Source organism: Morus notabilis, unplaced genomic scaffold, assembly GCF_000414095.1.
Source record: "Morus notabilis unplaced genomic scaffold, ASM41409v2 Scaffold698, whole genome shotgun sequence".
Lineage (NCBI taxonomy): Eukaryota > Viridiplantae > Streptophyta > Magnoliopsida > Rosales > Moraceae > Morus > Morus notabilis.
In genome coordinates this window covers 58588-84474 of record NW_010358448.1, presented here as the reverse complement: position 1 = coordinate 84474, position 25887 = coordinate 58588, and the positions used below count along the sequence as shown (strand labels likewise).

The following is a 25887-nucleotide window of genomic DNA, read 5'->3' as shown; positions in this document are numbered from 1 at the left end:
AAAAAGTTTGGCTCTAATGCTGCTCGAGATTCTTTCATACATTAGTGTTGAACTCAAAAAAAAAAAAAAAAAATGGTCTCATAGGAAAAAAGAAACTAAAGGTTAAGACGTTGCAAGTAATTGGTGCTGTATATTATTTTTATCTTTCCTGAAAAATAAAGAAAGAATTGTAAAAAAGCTCTTTTGTTCTGGTCTCATGATGATCTCACCCATGATTATTGATACTCAGAACATTATTATTATATTTTTTTTTTATGTATATTTGTTCATAGTTGTTGGTAAGGCTGTTATTTGACCATGATCCTTAGAGCAGTAGTGATATCATTTGTGCCATAATTTATAAATTCTTAGAACTTTCTTTTGTTTCCAAGTTTATAGGGGTTTTGGTTTGAGTTGAAGACATACTTGATTGGAGTGATTAAAAAACATGGTGGTCATAAACACATCTTGAAATCCATAGGAATCAAGAAATTTGAAGCAATCTTCGTTTACAGCAACTATAGATGATTGTTTTTATTATTTTATTATTTTATTATTTTTTATTTTTGAATGTGATTCTCCCATAGAGTTCATTGGCGCTTCTATGCTCGATGGACAAGCGAAATTGGCTTCCTAAAGAGTATTACTCATTAGACTTCTTGCATATATCGTAAAGGCAATCACGTAGCAAACAAGTTTGCTTCTTATGCAACATCTATTAAAGATTTTTTTTGTTAATGGTTTCATCTCCGCTACTATTTTTTGTAAATAACCGACTCCATGAGTAGATATGCACTCTTTTTCCCCTTTAGTCTTTTTTCCCACTGGGTTTTTAGCGAAAGGGTTTTTAACGATGCTTATCTGTAGCATCCTTTCAAGGAGAGAGTTTTGACTTATCCTCTGAGAGGTACTTCCGGTTATCTGTTTAATTTGTAGTTTGGTTTGTTGAATTATTCTTGTTTCCCTTTACTGGGCTACTCTTTTGTATTCTTCTATTGTTTAATATCTCTTTTGTATTCTTCTGTTGTTCCTCTCATTATTTCTTTTCACAAGCATGTAAGCAAGGCAAACTATGATGAAAATGGACCTTCCAGCATTCACCGGAAATGTACTTTTGTTGTTCATTTACTCTGTTGTGTTTGTTGATGTATAATAGTGTAAAACACTAAACTAAGCAGTTTAGACTCTACAAGTAGAAAATTCTCTAATACCATGAGCTAAAAATTCTAAGATCTTGGCAGGAAGACCCGCAATACTGTTGGAAAACCATCCTTGGCAATCAGCATCTTCCATATTCGCTCCACTTTAAGTTGCTATGATAAAATGGTAACGAGAATGAAAAGAGAACTAGAATGAGAGTAAAATCTGATTTTTTTTTTTTTTTTTTTTTTTTTTTTTTTTTTTTTTTTTTTTTTTTTTTTTTTTTTTTTTTTGGAATGGAATGGATCAACGATTATTCTAGTAAAACAACATAAATTAGTTTCTTGAATTTGAGTATTTTTACAATCATAAAAATCAGTATTTGTGTAATTCACAAAAAAGATTCTAATGCCCAGAGATGGTGGCATCAAGGTTACAAGATTTAGGCCAAGGCCTTGGATAATTAACTAAAATCCAGTTGAGAAAGCTAATATTATCAGTTCGAGTCTCTGGCCAAAAACATACACAAAAAACATCTCAAGTGATCCTGTGGAAAATCCAACTAGATTGTTGGCTACATTCTTCTCCTCCTCTTGAGGCATTATAATAACAGCTTTTTGAGGAGATACAGTTCCAAAATAGATAAAGATCTTCTATCTTGCCATCTTAAAATTGTACAAGAGCAGGACAAATTTTGACCAATAAATTACAATTACAACGAGCAATACAAGCCAGAAACTTTTCGTCTCTGGATGAAATCCGAACCTGATATACATAAATATACTTTTGTAGAGAATCTAGAATGTTATTTAAAGAAAAAAAATGGAAACAAAACTTGGATCCACTCTCAATGGTACATAATCCGCACTGGAGAGAAATTTCGTAATTGAGTCTTGGGGTAAAGCTGGCAACAAGACAGACAGCATCTATAGAACAGCTAGCAACATTCCGGTCTTAGGGTAAAGCTGCAGCAATCGATGCTTCTCTATTCTTATGAAAACTTTTTTCTTTTTTTTAGATTGTACACCTATATGCAAAAACTGATATAGAAAATTCAATTCACAAATAAAAATACTAGGTGCTGCTCTACCTATTCTATTTGATCAGTGAGAAGCTGGAATTAAGTTTCATAAAGAATCATACTTCTGAAAAGAATTGGTACCTTGTACCATAAAAGAATATCTACCATTTTCCATCTCTAGATTTTAGCATCTGCATTGCCTGGATGATGCGTCCGAGCCCTATAGTTGTGCGATAAGTAGTTCATTCCACGAGTCGGGAATCCCAGGTAGGCACCAATGCAAACAGTCGTTTACGCCAGGAGTTCCTCTAATGCTGTAGCGGGAGATGTGACCTTCATCCCTCAGTTCAGACAGGGCAGTGATATCTAAAATCTTTACCTTCGTACCCTTTAAAGCACCTTCAACAACCGAATCCCTCGAACCGTCTTGAACCACTTCGCTTCCACTAGACAACGGAGTTGTGCTATCACAACTACCCCCCGTGTTCCAATCACCATTAAGGAAGTGCCTTGGTGAGATAGTCCTAAAGAAGGCTTTGAGATGAGGATGCGAGGGAAGCTGTGAATCAACCCACTTGACAATACTATGTATCGTAAAATTCTTGGCATTCGCAATTTCTGCACGTTTTCTATCTTCGTTAGGCTTTCCATTTACATGCATCACCCACCGGTTTGCCTTCAGCTTCCCTCTGTTCCAATGATGTCCAGTGTTGAGAACCAATACATCGAAACGATGGAGATACTTTCTCAAGAAAGCTGGTGGACGGTCCAGATGCATGGCGATATCAGAGGCTCGGTCAGAGGCATTAAGGGGCACCAGATCCGAAAGACTAGCTGACCAATAATATAGAATGGTGGTATTGGTTTTAGGGAATCGGTAAGCCCAACCATCAGGACGAATGGCTCCACGAGCTTTGATGAGTCCATATTCCTTTCCCACATTTAGTACCCCAGGGCTATATTCCCCTCCAGTGGCCATGCACATCAAAGACTGGAACTGCTGTCGACCTAAAGAATCTCCTATAAAAGCAATTGTTTTGTTCTGCATTCTGCAATATTCAGTCACGTTTAGAAGACTGTTAAACAAAGGATTTTTTGCTTGGTATATAAGTAAAATCCAAACTCTCGTCGGTGAAAATATAGTACTGCTGTATAATATGACTATTTCTAACTAGGGAAAATTTCATTTTTGTATCCTGTGTTATATTGAAATATGAGTTTAGTATCCTGTATTTTTAATAATTTCATACGGGCATCTCGGAGTTTTAGAAAATCTTTTTTTTGTACCTTGACGCATTTTTTGTGACATGAAAGGTCATTTATACCCTTGATTTATCCAAAGTTTTTTTTTATAAATTTCTAAAAAAATATATTTTAAAAATAAAATTAAAAACTCAAAATTCTATTCCTTTCCCTTTCAGTTTTTTTTTTTCATTTTATGTTTTCAAATATTGTTAATATAATAATATATTTATAAAAAAAATTCTAGACAAATCAAGTACAAGGATATAAACGACCTTTCATGTCTCAGAAAAAGGCCTCACGGTACTAAAAAAATATTTTCAAAAATGTTTAGGTGTCCACATGAAATTATTAAAAACACAAGATACCAAACTCATATTTCAATATAACACAGGGTACTAAAATGAAATTTTTCCTTCTAACTAAATGAGAGTAGGAAGCGACACAATCACTGACACACTTCCAATCACTTGTCATTTTGCAGAATATGCTGAAACAAATTTGTCAGACTATCATGCAGCATTCTGAAATCTTCACCATTGAACTATGGAGAGTTTTCCACTATATTGAATGAGAAAGAAATGGAAAACTAGTACATTCGGATGGAAGCTTTTCCAGATAACTGAAAAATATTTCCCAGGTAGTTAGCTAAAAAGAGATTAAACACGGAAATATGACTACCTTCTCAAGAATGAAGACCTCTTAAACTTTAGCATATTGCAATTTTCTGGCTGCCATCGATATCCCTCGTAAGAGAAATCAAATCGCTGTGTCAGTCTGCATGCCCACATTTCTGATAGCCACTGCTTACATTGGAACCCAGAATACAATGGCCGACTGCTGTCTGCTACCCATCTACCCTTGGCATAGTTACAAACTGCAGAGGCAGCAACCTTATAAATGAGATGACAAGATTATGTATGAGATAATACAATTGGAGGAACTCTTACCTTTATTTGTGGAAGACGATGCCACATTTCCATCACTTTTTTGCTTTTCAGAAAACAATGAGGGTGAAGACCCCAACACTGCAACACTTGAATTTTCTACCGCATTATTTACTTCTTCAATTATAATCCATTTTGAACCTTTGTCATCAATATTATCGTTTGTCTTCGTAGAGTTTGAGGAATTGTCGGTGGGTTCTGCAATAAATTCTACAGGAAGGTAGATGAGGTTCATCAGCAGGATATCACATTTAGCAGGTTTCAAAATGTCCCAAATAAAAAATTTTGACCTTAAATATTCAATCCACTAAAGTCGCAAACTAATCAAGTTGAAGCTGGTGTAATGCATGAAATGAATGAGAAGTTTATGAATCAACAGTTCCATCAAACAGATAAGTGGGCCATACATCTCCATCTTATGGTCACTATACCACATTATGTCATTAATTGGGTCTATTAAACTCTTAGAACCTTGAATCACATTGGTAGACACACAGAGCGCATTTAGAACTCGTTCCAAAATGATTTTGTTTTTTATATGAAAATGAAAATGAAAACGTTTTTAATCCCAAACAGAAATCATTTGTGAAAATGCGTTTAATAATTTTATCAAGAGATTATTTTCAGTATAAAAAAAAATCCATTAATGTCTCTCTCTCATTTTACACTAAACCAAAAAATCGTTTTCATTTCTCTTTTTGTTTTTATTGCGCCAAACGCCGTTTTGCAAACGTTTTCATTTTTTTTTCTCAAAAAACGTGAAAAACAAAAACGGGATCAATTCCAAACACGGCCATAACTTCTCATTTTCCTTAAATCACATTTCAATTTGGCTCTTTTGACCTCTATAATTACTCCAACTCATTTTCCTACTTTTCAGCCCTTCCTCATCCTTTCTGCAATTGATTATTTCGGCATTTGACTAATTTTTCCTACCTTTCAGCCTTTCCTCATTGTAGCTCTTTTCATATTTATAACCATTTTACAAAGCCATTATTTTCATTAAGTCTTGAAATGTTTTAGATTAGCAATTTATCAAAAACTAATTATGTATTATGTGGAAAGATTTTATTATCTATTCCAGATAGCATGTAATAAATATGTTGACGTATATTGGATACCAAAAAGTAAGTCCTAAGACCCTGTCCTTTCCCTTTCTTTCATCTTGACACTTTTTGTTTCTGTATATTCCATCCAGACACCTTAATTTTCAATATTTTATCAAACTGAAAAAGTGGTTAAGATCAGAAAACATTTACACCCAATTAGGGCTTCCAGATGTCGCCACTAAGTTGACTTCGCAAGGGATGAGTGTTGAATTACAAAGAGTTTCAGACTTATCAAAGTTCATGCAGCACAAAAACGTTTTGATGCACCTAGTTTTCCTAATCATTTTTATACCATTAAGGCTCCTTCTAGGAATTTTTACCTGTAACTATCAGTTAAAAAGTTTTGCCACATTCATTATATCCAGAACAGGAAAGAAAAGAAATTGTACATGTGCAAAATTTAGCAAATGGAAAACAAACCTGCGGAAGACGTTGTGTACCGCTCTTGGGTTGATAGTAAAATAGTGCCAAAAGGATTTCTCTCAAATGCCCAAAGTAATATAGTAACAGCAATAAGGCTAGCCAGAGTGAGGGAAAGTGGTCTTGCCCTTGGTAAAAAATTGTAAACCACTTTCATCTCGATCAGATCCTAGTGTCTCTTAAACAATTCTTTGTGGTGATATGGCTAGCGAAAATGGTCATACATTTCTGTTAAAATTTGTTGTCTTTCTAAACACTTCAGCTGCATGGGCTGGAGAGGAAAAAGAAAAAGGGAAAAGAGTTAGCGGCATTAAAATAGAAAAGATAGACTAAACAGGGATATCCTTAGTCCAATATCACCACACATATAGTAAACTTACACATCCAAACAATTCTTTTTTTTTTTTTTTTTTTCGTTTAGTCTGCATTACAATAATTGTGAAATAACACATCCTTAAGTTAGAAAGGCTACCATTTTGTCCCCTCATTTTGCACATGGAGAAATTAACACAGAAATTAAAGCTTTCTATCAAATAATAGGCTAAAATTGGAAATGAAATCAAAGTGTACTGCAATTAGACTTATTAGATTTAAACTATAAGGCATAAAATTCCAATTTCTAAAACGTGCTTAATAATGGATGTGATATCAAAAGTTTTAAAAGTAACTATTGAAACAAAAATGGTGAACAAACATATCCTCGTGGCCAATTTGTATGCAAATCACATAAATTTTTTTTTTCCTATCAAAACATGTCAATTCAAAGAAGGTCTGGAAACAAAAGAGAACTTGAAAATGTAAGTTTATGATCACATCTAGTAAGCATGAATGATGAACCTGATATTCCAGTCAATTTTCGGATTTTTCAAATTCTTATAACTCAGTTCACCACTAAACAGCAGCCACTCTATCAATCCAAAATTTGAAAATGCAATATATACATATGCAACACATATATGATTACATAATATCCTGAAAACTCAAAATTGGCTTCTCATAAATGAAGAATGGACAAATTAAACTCAATAGACAGAGAAAGTTGAGAATAAATAACTATTCACAATCCAGATCTTTCACAGTGTCTCAATCACCAACTCAAATTCAATGCCTCTATAATCAGATTATAAAAGAAGAAGCTTCTTCCGGGTTCACTTCACTAACACTAGAACATTCCAGAACATTCCTACACTTCCAAAATCCAAACATCCGCAACACACATATTACAGAAAAGAGAATCCGCGAATTGATGAATCAAATCTAATAGCAACAAAAATAAATAAATAAACGATAAAAAAATAACAAACCTCCAGGATTATTGAAACCTCCAATTCCGAAGGATTATGATGTTATTACGATCGTTGATTGAAGCTAAAATCGTTTGACCATTAATCTCAGATCCCAGAATCTAGAGAGAGAAAAATGGCTTTATTCGTAGCTTTGCTTTCTTTCTCTCTCTATCTCTCTGTATTATGTTTCTCTTTTTTCTTTTTGTTTTGTTTTTTTTTTTTTTTTTTTTGGCTTTTCAATAACTATGGAGTTTTCCGGTGGTTGACAGTTTGAGTTGGCGGATTTGAATTTGTCAAAGAGGAAAAAGTGAAATCCACATCTCTTTGTAACGAATGGGTTCACGACACGTTGAAAAATGGGTGCCTTTTCGTAATTTCGTGGAAACGGAGAGGTTAATATTGTCTTTTAGTCATGCTAGATTGAGTGTCAAAAGGACCAAAATCTCCTTGTTTATTCTACCTGGCAGATGGAACTGAAGGAAATACTGGTGCAGCCTTATAGAAGCAAAGAATCTAATTATTCCTTGTTTTCATACAAAAAATAAATTCTTTGGCAACAAAATTTCGCCTGCGTTCATGTTCATTCGCACGATTCATGTAGTGCGTCGTTTAGAATCTATAAAACATTAATTAGGGGGGTTGAAAAAAAAAAGGGTCATTATTCAATTTCAATCAATAATATAAGAATAATGGCTATTCGTTCACTTTCAAAAAAATTAATGGCTATTCGTCGTTTCCTTGTTTGACTGATAGGAAAAAGAGAGGGCACTCGTAATGGGATTTTTTTTTTTTATTTAGTTCGATATGGAAGTGCATGGATGAGGGAACGTATATGGTTTGGTCCATAGATTAGAAAATAATATTACAAAACGAAAATTTCAAATATATATGTATATATATAGGAGGAGACACGTGCTTAGCTTGAGAGGGCAAACTATGAAAATTCATTCGTGTCATGGTTCGGATCATGATTTGTGACTCACTACAGTGTTTTCTCTCATAAAAAATACACATAAATTAAAAATGATTCTGAATCTGTGAACCAAATTACTCGCTGAAATCATTGTCGAGTCCATCTTTGAATCGACTAAGGAATGTTTAAGTGGTTTTTGGGTTGTAATAAGATTTTACGGTTGTTTCTTATAGGGTAATTAACGATGTATTAGTAGACATAATAGGGTAGTAAGGGCTAAGCTCGCTTTGCTTCTCACACACGTCTTCAAATAATCATAACGAAATGTAATAAGAAATGTAATGAATTTGAATTAAAAAGAATGAACCATCCCAAACTAGTGCAGAAAAGCCTAACACTAAAATCTTAAATCCTTTTTTTTTTCCCCGAAAAGAGATATCATGTTTTAGTGTAAATAAATGAGTTAATCTCAAAATAAAGTTTTGTTTTTCTCATCCTATAGAAAAAGAAACATGATCTCTTTTGATTAAGAAGGAAAACATCATCTTGTCCGTAAGATGATAACCAACCAGCTAGAATCCTAGGTACACTCTCTTATATATTTGCTTTTTAACTTATATTCTGCACCGCATACCACTATACCTTGTACCATTTGGCCTTTGAATACTCATCTTCACTCCCCCAATATACTTTTTTTTTTGTGTGTGCTTGTAAAAAAGAATTATTGGTGTCTTTGCACCCTCTACCCAGTGTATATAGGCGCAAATTGTCAAAGGTCTAAATTCATTATCCATCCATTCATAATTTAAATTTCACATGTCAATTACTGACCTCTTATATTTGAGTATTGCCACTTTTAAAGTTAGAAATTCTTTTTGTGAAACGCATGAATTCAAACATTGTGAATAAAAGAAACTTATGCTCCGTTTGTTTTGAGAGTTTAGTTTGATTTAAGATTATGATTATTAGTTTGTTACAGTATTTTTTCTTTTACAAAAAATTTAAATTTTAAAAATTATCCATTCATAATTTAAATTTCACATGTCAATTACTGACCCCTTATATTTGAGTATTGCCACTTTTAAAGTTAAAAATTCTTTTTGTGAAGACGCATGAATTCAAACACTGAACTACATTAAAACTGTGAATAAAAGAAATTATGATCCGTTTGTTTTGAGGGTTTTAGTCTGATTTAGAATCATAATTCTAAGTTCGCTACAATATTTTTTTTCATAAAAAATTTAAATTTTAAAAATTAAAATTATGAACTATAATTTTAAACACATGAACTAAAAATCACTAATCATCTTTGTCATCGCGTCACCACAACCGCTGGCCCACTGCCCAATACTTGAACCATACCTATCTAACAATCAATCGTATGGACATAGTTTACTAAATGTGAAATATTGTTTATTCTAATTGTGATTAAAATCATTTTTTATTTACGTGTATTTTTTATGAGAAAAAATACTGTAGCAAATCACGAATCATGATTCGAATCAGGAAACGAATTATTCTACCAAACATCACATAAATATACATTACCACGCAGTATTGTCCATCAAGTCGTTTATTAATGGTGAACCCACGTAGTGTTTTTATCTTAAAATTTTTGTAATTTTTCTCCTAACCTAATAAAGGATTTGTATTGAAGCAGTCAATTTTTTATGCATAAATAGCATAATATCGTAGATATATGATTAAGTTGGTTTTGATACAAAAAAAATATTACCAGAAGTTGGTTTTTCTTTTAATAAATGAAAAGACATACGATTAACATATTAGCCATCAGGTGGGAGAGCTTATAATCTAATAAAGATTCTTTAGTATCAATGTTTATATACGAGGATGACCATAAAATCAATTAGTACTTTGCTTAAAAAAGTAACTTTTAAAAAAAAAAATGAAAGATTAGTTTGATGTTGGATACGTTTACGCGTTCCCAACTAAGAAAAAAAAAAAAGAATTTTTTTAATTAAATTTTTTTTTTTTTTTTTTTTTTACCGTCGTGTTTACAACACTTCATAAATCATGGGCTCTGACCTCATGAATAGCCCATGATCAAATCAACCTCAGAATCATTAGATGGTCGTGATGGATAGTACACGATCATTGAAATAGTCATGGTAGTAGGGAATAATTTCTCGCAGCTTTGTTTTTAGTAAAAAGAAAACTAAAAATAATTATTTGGCTAGAAAATTTGACGTAGGCCGTAGGCCTATCATCCCCGTCACCATCTTCCCAGCCTCACGGGGATCTGGATGCCATCATGCAGTGACCGGCACGTTTGCGTTTTTTTTCCTTTTTTTTTTTGTTTTGAGAAAAGGACCAATCAGAAGTGACCGATCGCCATGCAACCGGGTGATGATAGCGTTCTCCGCCCACTGAGAAGCGCATATCTCGCACATAATGTGGACCCCACCTCCCACTTGAATTTTTAGGTTGTCGGTCATCTCTCACTGTTCACTGAATTTACTACTACTTTTCTCTTATCATTAAAATGTCAGACAAGACCATCAATTATTCATAAAAAAAGAAATTATATTATTTTTAATTAATTTTTTAAGATTATATTCATCTGCACTCCCTCAATTTTATTCCTTAAATTTTTAAATATTTTTATATATTAAATTAGTCTCACTTAATTTCTTTTAAATGAAAAATAGATCAAAAAAAAATAAATGCGGTTATGTATTTTTTTCTATTTATTTTCAATATAAATTATTGTCAAAAGAGACTAAGAGAAATTAATTTCTTTATTTATCCGTATTTTTTAATAAAAATTTTAATAAAAAGAAGTAAGTGAAATTAATTTAAAATTTAAAAATAAAGTATGAGTTTTTAAAATTGAAGGAATAAGGTGAAAATAATATTAAAATTAAAGGTTAAATTGATTTTTTTGATTAGTAATATATAAATAAAATTAAATAAAAGGATTGTGGTTAGTCGGTGTTGCTTTTGGATCCGGCACATGACGCGTCCAGTGGTCGGCGTCGCCTGCACAAGAAAAATAAATTCGTTAATTCCATCACCGACATTCACTTAAAAGCCAAGATCCTTAAAAAGACAGTTAAGTCTTCAGACAAATTCGAAAAAAGAAACATCCTTTAATCTAATATTACATGCTAGGAATTATCTGTTACGGTCAAAATTTTGGTGCCCAATCTTTTCTACATCGTCCTTTTTTCTATAAAAAATTATGATAAAAGCCCGCTGAGAAATTAATATTCTTTGATAAAGCAGTGTTATTATTTATTATTCATTTTTGCTTTAAGATTAGTATTTTACATTTGACCTAAAGGTCTCAATGGTTCCCTCAAAAAAAAAAAAAAAAAGTTTCAATTGTAGAAATCACATCTAGAAGCTTGGTTTTCTTTTTCTTACTTTCAATAGAATAGGCAAAGAAAAAGGAGGATTGTGTATTTCTATTTCTAAATGAAATAGTTAATGTTGCCAACAAAAAAAAAAAGAAAGAGAAAAAAAAAGAAATTTTAACACTTGCCTTTTATTTTTTATTTTTTAAGGAATAATACAACCTTTTTTCAAATAAACAAAACAAAAAAAAAGTTGATTTCGTAAAATAAAATAAAAAAAGGAGAAAATATTCTAGGTTCCAAGCACTTTCTCATTTATTTTACGTCCAACACTAAACTATATAGTGAATAGTTTTGTCTGGAAGGATATTTAGTGAAAACTATATATACAAAATAAAATAAATTTCAAATGTGAATAAAAAAATAAATCAAATGAATATTTTATCAGGTTGTTTTGTTTTTTCATTAAATGACTGTATACTAAATAACATGGAGTAATAAGTAATTGGCAATAGATCCTAAACAAACATGAAGTAAATAGTAGCTATTCACTAAACAAGGATAGGTCAAAAGTCAAAACTTAAAAGATACTCTGTGAATAAATAGGTAATGTTGCACTTAAAAGATAATGCATTTGGACTACTTTCTCTATCTTTTATTTTCACATGAGTATAAATGAAAGTGATTAGATACCAAACACCTTAATTTTATGACATTTGATGCAAAAGCACCTACCACATTTATGATGATTACACTTGTTGGCTTAATAGCACTATGTTGAGTAAGATCCACAATTTCATTATTTTTTTTATGGTGATTTTACCAATTTGCCACCCATAATTCAAAAAATGTCAATTACAAACGACAATAGTTCCTATAGCTCAACTTTAGGGAAGATTATGGTACAAATTACAAAAGATTATTGGTGGTAAATATTTGACTTTACAGAGGTTTTGTTGTAGAGTACTATAAACTACTCTATCAATATCGTGTAATTGTAAAGGTCAAATCATATCTCAAACACATAAAAGAAATTCAAATTTAATCAAACAATAAAAATATCTAAATGGTGGTTCATGAATTTAGAATTATGATTCAGAACTATTTTTAATTTATGTGTGTAACGAATCATAAATCATGATTTAAATAATGACACGAATATACTAATTAAACACAAAATAAAATTAACATTAATAAAGATCTGACATTTTAAGAGTATAATATCAATAAATACTTTCTCATGTCTTATCAAATATATATATATATATATATATTCTAATCTTAAGTATTAAATATCTGGGCATATGTATAGATAGGTTTGATGCATAAAAGATGGTCAAAGAAATAGATAATTAATATACTATATATTTTTGAACATTAAATATGGTCAAACCGTATGCAAATTAAAAAAAAAAAAAAACTAAAAAACTAAAAAAATATGATACAAATTGTTTAAAAAAGCTTTACATTAAAGTATTATTTTTTTATACCCGTGGAGTTATTTACAAAATTACCCCTACGTTACGCGGATTTGGCAGAAAATAGTTTTCTGACTCGATTCACGGTTGTCGTCACGTGTCAATTCTTTTTCTCTTTCTATTTTTGATCGTTTGTTTGCTTGTTTCCCTTTTTTCTTCTGAAAGCTCGCATTTATGTCCTATTCTCGCTCTAGTGAATTCCAATTTCCATCAATAATTTTCCGTGAATATAATATTGCAATTTGCAATGCAAATTCATCAATAAAATAAAAAAATAAAAAAATTCAACACTTAAAATTCAGACTGTGTTGAAAAATAAATAAATCATTAAAAATTGTACATCAAGCAACCGAGAAAATTCTCTCTCTTCTATTTTCTCTCTCTAAAAGTGCCGATAAATCTCCACCATTTCCTTCCCAGTTTCTCTCACAAGCAAACTCAAAATCGTCTCTCCCTTTCTCTCTCCTACACATAATGTGGAGGACTGGCTCGTAGCTGTTTTTCTCAGATCTGCCTCATTTTTTCCATATCTGAAGAAATAGGTAAAAAAATCGCATTCTTCAGCTTATTAGATCCATGGATTTTTGTTTCGGATCAGATCTATTGTATTTGCCTGATGTTCTTCGCTTTTTCGTTTCCTAATCTTGTTGAAATGCTATGAACTGATGACTTTTATTCTGTAATCGGTCATTGAAAAAGTTTTTTTTTTTTTTTTTTGGTGATTTTTTCCCGAGTTTTTAAGCCTTTGATGACCCTGATTTATTGTTGTTATGGCGTTATGATTTTGTTTTTAATTGCTTGATTTGTAGATCTGTGAGAATTTTTGTTGGATCTGTTGGATAAGGATTGGAATGTGGTGGATTGGATTGGATTTGATTGTTTTTGTATTGCTTTGCTTCGATTTTGAGGTGTGTTTTGTTTTTTTGTTTGTTAGGTATTGAGAATAACTGTTCAGCTGAAAAAAGAGAGTTATGGCGTTAGGAAAATACACTAGAGTAGACAACAGGAGGTCGTCGTCGAGTTATTGCTCGACGGTGACGATCGTGGTGTTTGTGGCGCTATGTCTAGTCGGGGTTTGGATGATGACGTCCTCGTCGGTGGTTCCAGTTCAAAACGTGGATGTTTCGCCGGAGAATAAGAGCGAGGTCAAGGCGCAAGAGAGTAAGACTGAGGTTAGCGAGCAAGTGAGCGAGAACAATGAGAACAACGTGAACAATGAGAGCAATGCGGGCAATGAGAGCAATGAGAGCAATGAGGGGAACACTCGGCAGTTTGAAGATAATCCGGGTGATTTACCTGAGGATGCGACCAAGGGAGACAGCAATGTTAACATTAATAATCAGGAGGAGAAGCAAGAGGAAAAATCTGAAGAGAACTCAGAGGAGAAACCCCAGGAGAATCAGGAAGAGAAGCCTGAGGAGAAACGTGAAGAGAAGGCCGATGATGGATTGAAGTCTGAGACAGAAAATGGGGAGACAAGCACGGAAGGTGGAGATAATAATGAGAATAAGTCTGATTCGGATGAGAGCCAGACGAAATCTGATACGGATGACAATGAACAGAAATCAGAGAAAACAGAGGAAACACAAGATAAAGAAAAGATAGAGGAGAAAGTTGAGCAAAATGACAAGGAGTCTGACGATGGATCTGGTGAGAAAAAGGAAAATGATCAGGCTAAAAGTGAGGTGTATCCATCCGGAGCTCAGTCTGAACTTTTGAATGAAACTGCTACTCAAAATAGTGCTTGGAAAACTCAGGCTGCTGAGTCAAAGAATGAAAAGGAAGCTCAACGTTCTTCAAACCAGCAAACCACTTACAGTTGGAAGCTGTGTAATTCAACTGCTGGGCCTGATTTCATCCCATGCCTTGACAATTGGCAGGCAATTAGGACTCTTCATAGTACCAAGCATTATGAACATCGGGAAAGGCATTGTCCTGAAGAGGCCCCTACATGCCTTGTACCTCTTCCGGAAGGATATAAACGCTCAATTCAGTGGCCTAAGAGCAGGGAAAAGGTATTCCGAATTGTTTTGCTAGCCTATTTCTATATTTTCTCTTTTTGAGATTTCATTGAGGAATCTTTTTAAACAATTGACCATCTACGTTTATTTGCTGGATCATGTTTTGACTTTCTTTATTAAGATAGACTAATGAGGTGCATTGTTGCAGATATGGTACGCTAATGTTCCCCACACCAAGCTTGCACAAATTAAAGGGCATCAGAATTGGGTGAAAGTTACTGGTGACTACCTTACTTTTCCTGGTGGTGGAACGCAATTTAAGCACGGTGCTCTTCATTACATTGATTTCATACAGGAGGTAAATGCCTTTAATAATTTGGTCTTTTTTCTTGTGCTTTTTTTCACATTTGTTTAATTGTCTGAAAAATTTTTGTATACGCCTAATTAAACCAAACACAATAAACTGGAAATAAACTTAGTAAATTACACTTGCGAATTATATTTGGTTCTTTGCTAAGGCAACAATTTAATGTTATATTTATGAATGGTTTTCTTTGATCATCTCGTGAAGTGATCTTTCCTATGTCTAACATGCATTTACCTGTAGACAAAAACGTGATGTGCTTTTAGCATTGTCCAACAATTAGCTTTAGTACGGGTTCTCTGTATATGCAGATCGTGCCTGATATTGCCTGGGGGAAGCGTTCCCGCGTGGTATTGGATGTTGGATGTGGTGTTGCGAGTTTTGGCGGCTTCCTCTTTGACAGAGATGTTCTTACCATGTCACTTGCGCCAAAAGATGAACACGAAGCTCAAGTGCAATTTGCACTAGAAAGGGGAATTCCTGCCATATCTGCTGTAATGGGCACAAAGAGGCTCCCCTTCCCAGGCAGAGTTTTTGATATTGTACACTGTGCTCGTTGCAGGGTTCCATGGCATATAGAAGGTATTCTATGACTTTAATTTTAGACCTGGTGACCAAAGGAGTTTGAGCTTATCCAAGCTTGAGATTCATTTTTCGCCTAGTATTTTCCGAAAAAAGTTAAATGTCTCTCCATTTTGAAATGTTATGCTCTGTGCCAACTTCTTTTGACAGAGTAGTGCTTGGTCTGGTGTTAAGTTTTTGTTCACTCTGGAGATTTAAGAGTTCACCGCAAAATGTAATATGCAGGTGGTAAGCTTCTTTTGGAACTGAATCGTCTCTTGCGACCTGGTGGCTTCTTTGTGTGGTCTGCGACCCCAATTTACCAAAAGCTGCCTGAAGATATGGCAATATGGGAAGGTACACGAGTTAGAAATCTATACTTTTTCTAGAGATTGAAGTTTAGTTGGCGTAAAGCTTCTAATATTTTTTGAATATTGCGTGTAAAACTGTCTGCAGCCATGAAGAAACTAACAAAAGCATTGTGCTGGGAGGTTGTTGCAATTAGCAAAGATACAGTAAATGGCGTGGGTGTTGCTGTATATAAGAAGCCTACTACCAATGAAGGCTATGAGCAAAGATCGAAAAATGAGCCTCCTCTTTGCGCAACCACTGATGATCCAAATGCAGCCTGGTATTATTAATGTTTGGCTGAAGATATATTACCTGTTTTGACTATTTCTTTCTAGGGATTGCCAGAGAACTTTATTTATTTGAATTAAGAAAATGGTGTCTTATGAGTTTACTCGTGCAAAATGAAGAGAAACTCTATACCTTTTGAAGAACAGGACATGATTTGAATAATTGAAAGTGGTATTAAGTTGACATATATGTTCATGATTTTTTCTTATGATCTTGGTTTTGCATCAGAATAGTAGCTTATAGTCCAGTTTTTTTCTTTGGGAGAAAAAAAGATATGTGTTAATGGTTTTTTTTATCTCGGTTTCTATTCCTAACCACTGTATTCGTTTGTCTTGTATAGGAATGTGCCACTAGAAGCTTGCATGCACAAAATACCTGTTGATGCATCAGAACGTGGGTCTCAATGGCCTGAGCAATGGCCTTCAAGGTTGGACAAAACACCTTACTGGTTATCAAGCTCCCAGGTCGGAGTCTATGGGAAACCTGCTCCTGAGGATTTCGATGCAGACTATCAGCACTGGAAACGCGTTGTGAGCAAGTCATATCTAAGTGGAATGGGAATTAATTGGTCATCTGTTAGGAATGTTATGGACATGAGATCTGTCTATGGAGGGTAAGTAAAATGGCTGATTTGGACGCAGTATTATCTTGTGTGGATTTCATGTGGTCGTCTAACAGTTGCTTATTGTAATTTTTTACTTTTTTATGGCTAAGCTTCAGAAATATAGGGTTTTCCTTTGTTTTCTCTCTTTTTTTTTTTTTGGATTATTTTTTAATCCTTTCTCCATTTTCTTCTTCAGTTCTAACATCTGTTTGCCACCAGATTTGCTGCTGCTTTGAAGGACTTGAACGTGTGGGTTATGAACGTGGTCTCAGTAGACTCCCCAGATACGCTACCTATAATCTATGAGCGAGGTCTATTTGGCATGTATCATGATTGGTGTGAGTCATATAGCACCTACCCGAGGACTTACGATCTTCTTCATGCCGATCATCTATTCTCTAAGCTCAAAACGAGGTGAGCAATTTTTCTGATTTCTCATTCCCAACGAAAAGTAACTTTCTTTTGTTGTTGTCGGTATGCCTTAGGATCTGTGTCTTTACGCGATTGACCAACTTTGCACTGGTTTGTGAGTACAGGTGCAATTTGGTGGCTGTAGTTGCGGAGGTTGATCGTCTCCTGAGGCCAGAAGGAAAGCTGATCGTGCGTGACAGTGTTGAGATCATTAACGAGCTGGAGAACATGGTGAAGTCGATGCAGTGGGAGGTTCGCATGACTTACTCCAAGGAGAATGAAGGTTTGCTGTGTGTTCAGAAATCCATGTGGCGGCCCAACGAATCTGAGACACTCAAGTATGCGATCATGTCCTAGGAAGTGCCTCTTCATTCTTGACGATGCAATGCCCCCCAATGAGGTTAGGTTATTCTTTTGTTTCCGGTTAGCTAATTTTCAAATCATGGTAACTGTACTTTATCTTGGCCTATGTACCCTGTAGTTAGGTCTTTTTCATTCTTCGGCGTCCACTATTAATTTATTGTTTCCGATATTATAATTTTGATGTCATCACGAGTGTGAGTGTCGGGATTTACACTGTAATATCATTTCATTACGTTTTATGGACAAGAATGAATTCGTTCATGCAAATGTAAAGTCCATTGATGTGCGCTATGAAACTTTTGATTAGTAAAGAAAAAGCAAATGAGGTCCTGAATTGGCTCAATTTTCATTATTATCATTATTATTCTAGTTTTCAGTACCGTTTCGTCTTCGTTTTGTAATTTGTCTACAGCATTTTCAATAATGGTTAATGGAACTACCGGAGAATTCGATGAGATCTTTGGTGATGCAAATCTTACTAATACTTAAACCTACAACTAAGGCTTTTACTTTATGTTTGGGACGGAGTGAATTTTAGGCATTGGTTGCAGCTTTATGATTTTTTTTTAAAGTTTTTATACATATTTAATAATAAGAATAATTTTGTCTCTTTATGTCTCAAAAAAGTGTCCCGAAGTATTAAAAGAATATTTTCTAAAATGTCAAGATACTGATATAAAATTATTAAAAATAAAATGTGTTAAATTCATATTTTGATATAACACAGGATATTAAAATATATATTTTTTTAAAATATGTAAACAAAAAGGTCTAAATTTGATTGATTTAGAATTGTCTTCAATCCTTTCTTTATCATCATTATCTTATTCATAGAACTTCCTGAATTCCATTTTTTTTGTTAACCGGCTCTGGATTCCTTTTTTTTTTTTTTTTTTTTTCTGCTGAATAAAATTTAAAGCAATGATTTGTAAAGTCGATAATAGCTAAAAGGATCAAATTCGACGTGTGAATGACCACATAGGTACATAGTTCACAATGCGAATCTATATTAAAGTTTAGAAAATGTGTCATTTTCTATAAAATGTACCACTCTATTTTTCTTGATTAATGGTGCAGCAAAAAACATTGGTCCCAACCCATTGTATTTTTTGTTGAACAAAATCCCCCGTACGATGATGGATAAGTTTCCTTGCATCTCTCCATGCAATATTTATTTTTCAGACTGTGTGCTCCGGCATTCTGCCCATCCATAGCGAGAAGAAAATTGGAGGATAAAATTGTAATTTTCTTTAAGAGGAGATGACATTTACTTTAGTGGAATAAATTCTAAGATGTTCTATAAAAAAGAAAAAAAATATTAGAATGACGACATTAGTGATGCAAATATTTTAGCTATCACTTTTTGATAATATTCCACATTGTGCTACAGCTTAGTAAGCTTTGCATGTGTAAATCCTCATCCAGAAATGTGTCAATGGTATATATTTTCAATGAAAAAATGCAAATGAGGAAAAGGAATATAATGTTATGTTAAATGTTAAATTTTATTTTATCATAATGATAAAGTTTTAATAACTTAAAAATTATAATCAAATACCAAAATGTTGTAATCATAAATGAAAAAGTAGACATCTTGATCATATCAAATGCTAAAATTTAACGTATGTTTATTTTGTATTTAGTGATAAATTTACTATTAAGTATCGCATATGTCAAATTTAATACTAAATTAAAATAACATTACATTTAGAGTAATTTTCAGAATTTTAAAGGTCCAAATATCTAAAAATTTTGGTAAATTTTGGTTAGCATGAGAGAAATTCTTTTACACTAACAAATATTTTGGAACCTTATAATTATAGAAATTTCGATGGAAATTCGGAAAATGGTATGTCCATAACTAGAACAAATATATATGTATTTATCTGTGTGTTTTTTGAAGTACAATAAATGATCTCTATGAATAAAATTTAAAATTTATACTTAAAACTGACCTGATTGTTGAAAGAGGACAATGAAAATCAAGACGAACATAAGTAAAGAAAGGGACGTGTGATTTCTATCCATGGTTTGTATATTACAAGATGGAAATATCAATACATATTGAAAATAATTAATTGCTTCAACTTAGAGGACGTTTGATTTATGTATTCAGAATCATGATTTAGAATCATTCTCATTTTACGTGTATTTTTATGAGAGAAAATACTGTAGAGAACCATGAATTATGATTCAGAATCATGGACGAATATAAGAAACAAACGTCTCCTTAATTGCTAGGCAATATGATTTGAAGTTTAGAAGATCTTCCACGTCAACAGTTGACCCTTTAACCACTGAATCAGATGAAAAGGCAATTAAGTGCCGTTAAATAATTGTTTAAATATTTTTTAGGGTAAATAATTGCTTTATTTTATTTTATATAAAAAAACTTAAGTCTTACATCTATAAAAAAAAAAAAAAAAAAAAAAAAAATTCCTTTCCAAACTTAGGTTTTCTTTTGAACATTTTCTTAGGTTTTTTCACCAAAATATATGAATTAGATTACATGGATTACTTGAACAACGTTTAAAAAATTAAATACATAATCACATCTATATTATGCGATGTGGAGCGTAGTAGGTAGTACTGTTGAGGCCTTAAACTTGGGCAAATTTTGACCAAGCAAAAAAGTTAGAAGACTTGTGTAAATAATTTATTTTGAACTCACCATATGACATATATAAAACAAAAATCGATAAACAAAGTTTACTAGTTATTTCTCTGAGCGCATAGTTTCTTTTTTCGTTTGCTAAGATATATGTCTAGTTTTATATAGTGAGTAAAGATCGTTCAAAGCAATGGCAAAAACACTGACAAAAAATTAACATAGTACATAAAATACGTAAAAACTTCAATGAAAATATGTCTAGTTTTCTTTTGCTTTCTTTTCCTCTTTTTTTCTTTTCTTTTTCCCTCAGTTCTTTCTTCCCCCCCTTTTTTTCCCTCTACAATACATTCATTTTTTTTTCCTTTCTCAAATGTGACCCCATAAATATTTTTTTCCCCTCTAATTGTCTCATTGAAATAATTTCTTCTTATATATGTCCTAATCAAAATTTTTGTTTACGAAATGACCCTCTCAAATACTTAAAGGTGTAAAAAAAAAAAGGTGAAAATTTTGATCGATATTTCGTTGTGTTTAGAATTTACTCATAAAACTGACCTGATTGTTGAATTAAGAAGATGAAAAGTAGAATCAAGACGATGGTCATTACATATTGTAATGTGTGCTTTATCTTCATGATTTGGCGCGTTTGTATACAAGATGGAAGAACTATATATATGACTTAAATAATAACTTGATGCGCTTCAACTTATGACTTAATTAATGCATTGCACGTCATTAGATACACAATTGACCCCTTAACCATTGAATTACATGAAAAGCAATTAAGGGTGTATCTGTCAAATATTTCATTATTTAAACACAAGGCTTACGTCTTGTATATAAGAAACTTTTAGATATATACGTCACAAGACCTATATTGAACGTTAATTATTTTCCTAAATCCCGAATATGTTTTTGCCATTCCCCACCTTTTCAAAGTTTTGTAAAAATATCAGGGGTTAATTTTATATTTACCCTAGGCAATTTTCTTTATTTCATTTTGATTCTCGACTCATTGTTCTACATGCCCTTTAGTTGCAAAAATCATTGAGATTTGTCAGAATCAACCGTGTGACACTCATGAATTTTAAACAAATTACACCCAAATAAATTATAAAAAAGAAAGGAAAAGTTATGTTCCCTCTACACGAGTTCGTTGTCTAACGAAATATGTGAGGGTTAAATCTGGAGACTAAAAATAAAATTAAGCTAAAAACAAAGATTTTTAAACATACAAGCAATAATATATAAAATTAATTTCTTACCACATGCTCATTTAGACTTATTAGAGTTGTTTAGATTTATATTATAATTTATTTATTCCTTTATAAATAAGATTTAACATTAAGAATAGTATTTTATTCTTTTCTTTGTAGAGCTATAAATATAATTCTTTCTTATCAATTTATTTATCATAGTATTTTTCCCCGATTAATATAATAAAAAAAAACTCTATTTCCATTGGAAAAATCTACTTATCTGACAAAATTTACCTTCTCAACAGATGGAGCGAGTCCAAGGGATCCTTCATTATCGAAAATCAATTTCAGCCTTTGGTTTCCTTTTCATTTTCCCTCTTCACTTGCCTATTTTCTTGCATTATCTTTCCATATCCATTCAAAACCTGTTAATATATATATTTCTCAAATCCCAATTTCACCACTCATATCACTCGCCATTTTCTCTCAAATATTATTTTACCACCAACATTAAGAGATTACGATCACTCAATGGAAAGCAGAAGCCCACTATCTCTAAAGACGAACAAAGAACAAGACAGGTTTCTTCCCATCGCAAACGTTGGTCGGATCATGAAAAAGATGATCCCTGGCAACGGGAAAATCTCCAAAGACGCCAAAGAAAGCGTCCAAGAATGCGTCTCTGAGTTTATCAGCTTCGTCACTGGCGAAGCCTCCGATAAATGCCAGAGAGAAAAGAGGAAGACCATCAATGGAGATGACATCATTTGGGCCATCACAGCCCTAGGTTTCGAGCATTACGTGAACCCTCTTAAAGTTTACCTCGAAAAGTACCGAGAGATCGAGGGAGAGAAGCTCAATAACGTTCCGAAGCAACAGCGAGCAACGGATTATCATCATCATCATCATCATCATCAACAAATTAGGGTTCAACAACACCATAATGCACAACTGGAGGTGAATGATCAAGAACAACAACAAATTAGCCACGTTCTTAATTTCGATAATTTGTATTCGCCGACGAGTCTGATGACTCAGTCAACGCCTTTCCTAGCTGCGGATCAGGCGGCGTTCTCCGGCTTATTGCCTGCTTTTTCGCCTAATTTGATTCGGAAACAGTTGCAGCCACAAGATGTGGACTGAGTCGTCATTTTGTTTTACGCATGCATGCATGGAGGTTTTTCGTTTTCATGATATGATGTCTTTTGTTGCTGATATATATATATATATATATATTATAAGAATCACACGTATTTGACTGGAAGTATATTATATTGAAGCTTTATTTTAGAAAAGATTGAGAGTGATGAGTTTGGACAGGGAGTTCCATTGATCATCTGAGATCTGATTGTGAGATCACAAATCAAGCTAGGCATTGAAGTCGGAGTTGAATCATTTACTTTTTTATCATTTACAAGAATCGTTAGTCCTTGCTAGAAGGATTATCATTAAATTCAACCTGTAAATCAACAACAAGATTATTGTAATCAATAATTTCCCCATTGTTATCAGCCTTACTACGACATATATATCATCATTTAAAATTTCTAGAGCATCAAAAGTATTATTCATGGACATAATACTATCTTAAGAATTTTAGGGGACTCTTAACTTAAATTTGCTGATAACATTTCTTATAAGAGTTTTGGATGTATTCATGTCTCAAATCGTAAAGCTTCAACCAAACTAGAAGATTCTGTTAAGAATTAGCTGTCTTGATTTTATATTACCGAGAGCAATTAAATTACAAATAAGAAATCAAACGTAAAACGAGCATGTAAAACTTATAGTGGTTTGTCTCAATGTGAGACTACGTCATCTTTCGCACACCTCCTAACTCTTTGATGCAGGGGCGCCAGTTGTCGTTTAAGCCTTTGTGGCTCTTGTCGTTTGTTTGGAGTCATGCTGGTCATAAAGGGGTTTTAATTAAATGATGCCATGTCTTTATTTCTGATGTAGCCCTCAGCTATAAATAGTTGGTTTGTCAGAGAATTAAAAAATTAATGAAGTTATCTTAAATTATCCAAACAATTGTTGCCTCTTTATTTGGGTTTACTCCTTTTTTCTAGGGTTTGGTTCTAAGGACCATCTCCATCTGGTCTAAGCTAGAGAAAACAGCTGCCGCCTACACCACTCTTTGTGTTTTTCACTAACGTCTCTAACTTTCATGACAATTATTAAGCTCTAAAGTTTACAAGAAGAAGTTTACAAGGTCGATTTGTGGATTCTTCTATGTATGATAATAATTGCCAGGGTTATAATTAAGCTCCACTACTCAACAGATCCTACTATATATGTAGTCTATGGATCCGTTTAGTTCGTTGATTCGAGTTTTTAATTTAAGTTTAAATGTGACTTTATATGATAATTTTTTACTGTAGCAAGTTAGATGTGACTGTTTTTAAGAGCTTTTTATTGTAGTAAAATTCAAATTCTAAACTCGAATCGGTAAAATAAACGGAGCAGATTGGCATAATACATTTCCAATTTCAAACACCTAATGTGATCAACTACACGAACTATATTGTCCTGGCCCTTTTACCTACTAGAGTCATTAGGACATAAATGAATTAACTTAGAGAAAATTAGGAAATTTACCCCTCCTAATTTACTTCTTCAAGACTCTCAGATCTGACCCTCCTTCTAATTGAGGCTTGAGCTTTATTTATTTATTTATTTTTACTAAGATGAAATTAATCTACCAATAGGAATGAACATATGATTCCATGACTTCCATTTTTGGGAACTTCATTGTCTTCAAGGACAACCCACAAGAATCGCGTCAAATGAGGAAGCATAATTTTTCCCCAAATTATTGCAGCATCCTACAAGGCCTGTGGCCCAATATGTTCTAAATGATACAAGCGAGTGGGCCAATCATGGGCCCAATCAACTGAAATTGAATTTCGGAACAAAATTCCTAACACCTTGTATTGTTCTTTTGTCACCAAATCCTGCTTGGCATTTTGGATCCGAAGTGTCACGTGACATAAACACTCCATGCAGTTTCAAAGGGCTTCAAAACTCAAGTTAGAGCATCATTATTGTACTCCCAAAAACATGTCATCAATCATGGGACAAAAAGGTTGAAAATGCACAAGGGAGAGGTCACAAAGGCATGTTGCATATTTTCGATGCCGGCGGGGCATGGACTTAAAAATGGAAATAGGCCGCGATCCTCGAATCTTTCTATTCGAGGACTCGTACTAATTTTAGCGTGGTGGAAAGCCTTGCATGTTATAGGACCCGTTTAGTTCGCTGATTTGAGTTTTTAATTCGAGCTAAGATGTGACTTTATATGTGAGAGCTTTTTATTGTAACAAAAAAGTTAGATGTATTTGTTTCTGAGAGCTTTTGACTGTAACAAAACTCGAATCGGTGAAATGAACGAGACATATAGTGTTTCTTCTTAAGAACTTGATTTGCAAGTGTCAGCATTATGACTGTGGGTACAAACCCCTTGTAAAGAATTTTTTTTTTCTCTTTTCTTTTTTAATTGGGTTTGAATTATGTTATCTGAGAAAAGTTGTGGTTATTGCGTAGGTGAAGAGTATGGCTACAAGTATTTCCTGATCCCATAGCTAGCTTATTAAGGGAACTCTAACAATGTAAATTAATCTAACATCAACCTTGCCACTTATTCTTATGCATTCACGTATATTTCACTCTCATGTGACTTCATTCCCTTATTGTTTACTATCCTGTGCAAGAATATGTTAAAAATTTGACAGATTTTAATAAAAAGAGCTTAATTGATGATGTTTTGTGAGTTTGGGGATTGTTTCATCAAGATAAAAAGAATAGGAACAAAATATCACGTATTAAAGAGTTTATGAACCAATCATGCAAATTACTCATTAAAGTTATAAGTGCCACTATTTTATATCACTACAAGAAAAAGAAGTTTTTACGACGACAAAAAGTCATCGCAAAAACCCGAATGTTGTCGCAAATAAAGTTTTTTGCGACGACAAGTCGTCGCAAATTTGTCGGCGCAAAAAATTGGTCGTAAAAACGTTTTTTGCGATGACATAGTGTCGTTGTAAATGTATTTGTGACGACACTCTGTATTTGCGACGACAGACGTCGCTAATACGTCGTTGCAAAATTCTCGTCATATGATCATTTTTTGCGATGAAATTTCAAATTGTCGTCGCAAATACTCTTATTTTTTAGCGATGACAAGTCTAAAAAAGTCGTCGCAAAAAACCGAAATTAATTTTTTTTTTATAATTTTTAAAAAATGCTCCGCCGCGCACACGCCCGTGCCCCCTCCCGCCCCCCACCCCCCGCGCACGCCAATGCCTCCCTGCGTGCGCGCC

General features: G+C 33.3%; 3 protein-coding genes across 6 annotated transcripts; 2 read left to right on the top strand and 1 right to left on the bottom strand.

Moving 5' to 3' along the window:
* Window positions 1–1592: 1592 nt before the first annotated feature.
* Window positions 1593–7327, bottom strand: LOC21403567 (protein trichome birefringence-like 14). 4 transcript variants are annotated; one of them, XR_002901678.1, is made up of 6 exons: window positions 7163–7327; window positions 5859–6129; window positions 4333–4539; window positions 4064–4259; window positions 2282–3189; window positions 1593–2159 (listed from the first exon to the last, which is right to left on the bottom strand). XR_002901678.1 is itself a non-coding variant. In XM_024161977.1 (5 exons), exons 2-5 carry the CDS (start codon window positions 6013–6015, stop codon window positions 2361–2363), a joined length of 1389 nt encoding a protein of 462 aa, XP_024017745.1. In that variant the 5' UTR covers window positions 6016–6129; window positions 7163–7327; the 3' UTR covers window positions 1593–2360. The 4 variants fall into 4 exon arrangements, 1 of the variants encoding a protein (XP_024017745.1); XR_002901679.1 differs by having other exon boundaries at window positions 1593–2146; XR_002901677.1 differs by having other exon boundaries at window positions 1594–2159; window positions 2306–3189.
* A 5894-nt stretch (window positions 7328–13221) lies between these two features.
* LOC21403566 (probable methyltransferase PMT26) lies at window positions 13222–18107 on the top strand. Its single transcript, XM_010092518.2, has 9 exons — window positions 13222–13394; window positions 13787–14867; window positions 15022–15171; window positions 15489–15759; window positions 15985–16095; window positions 16195–16369; window positions 16718–16990; window positions 17201–17395; window positions 17518–18107. The coding sequence occupies exons 2-9, from the start codon at window positions 13824–13826 to the stop codon at window positions 17747–17749; spliced, it is 2451 nt and encodes an 816-aa protein (XP_010090820.1). The 5' UTR covers window positions 13222–13394; window positions 13787–13823; the 3' UTR covers window positions 17750–18107.
* Window positions 18108–22096: 3989 nt separating this feature from the next.
* On the top strand, window positions 22097–22708 carry LOC21403565 (nuclear transcription factor Y subunit B-3). The gene has a single exon (XM_010092517.1). The coding sequence runs from the start codon at window positions 22097–22099 to the stop codon at window positions 22706–22708; it is 612 nt and encodes a 203-aa protein (XP_010090819.1).
* The last annotated feature ends 3179 nt before the right edge of the window (window positions 22709–25887 follow it).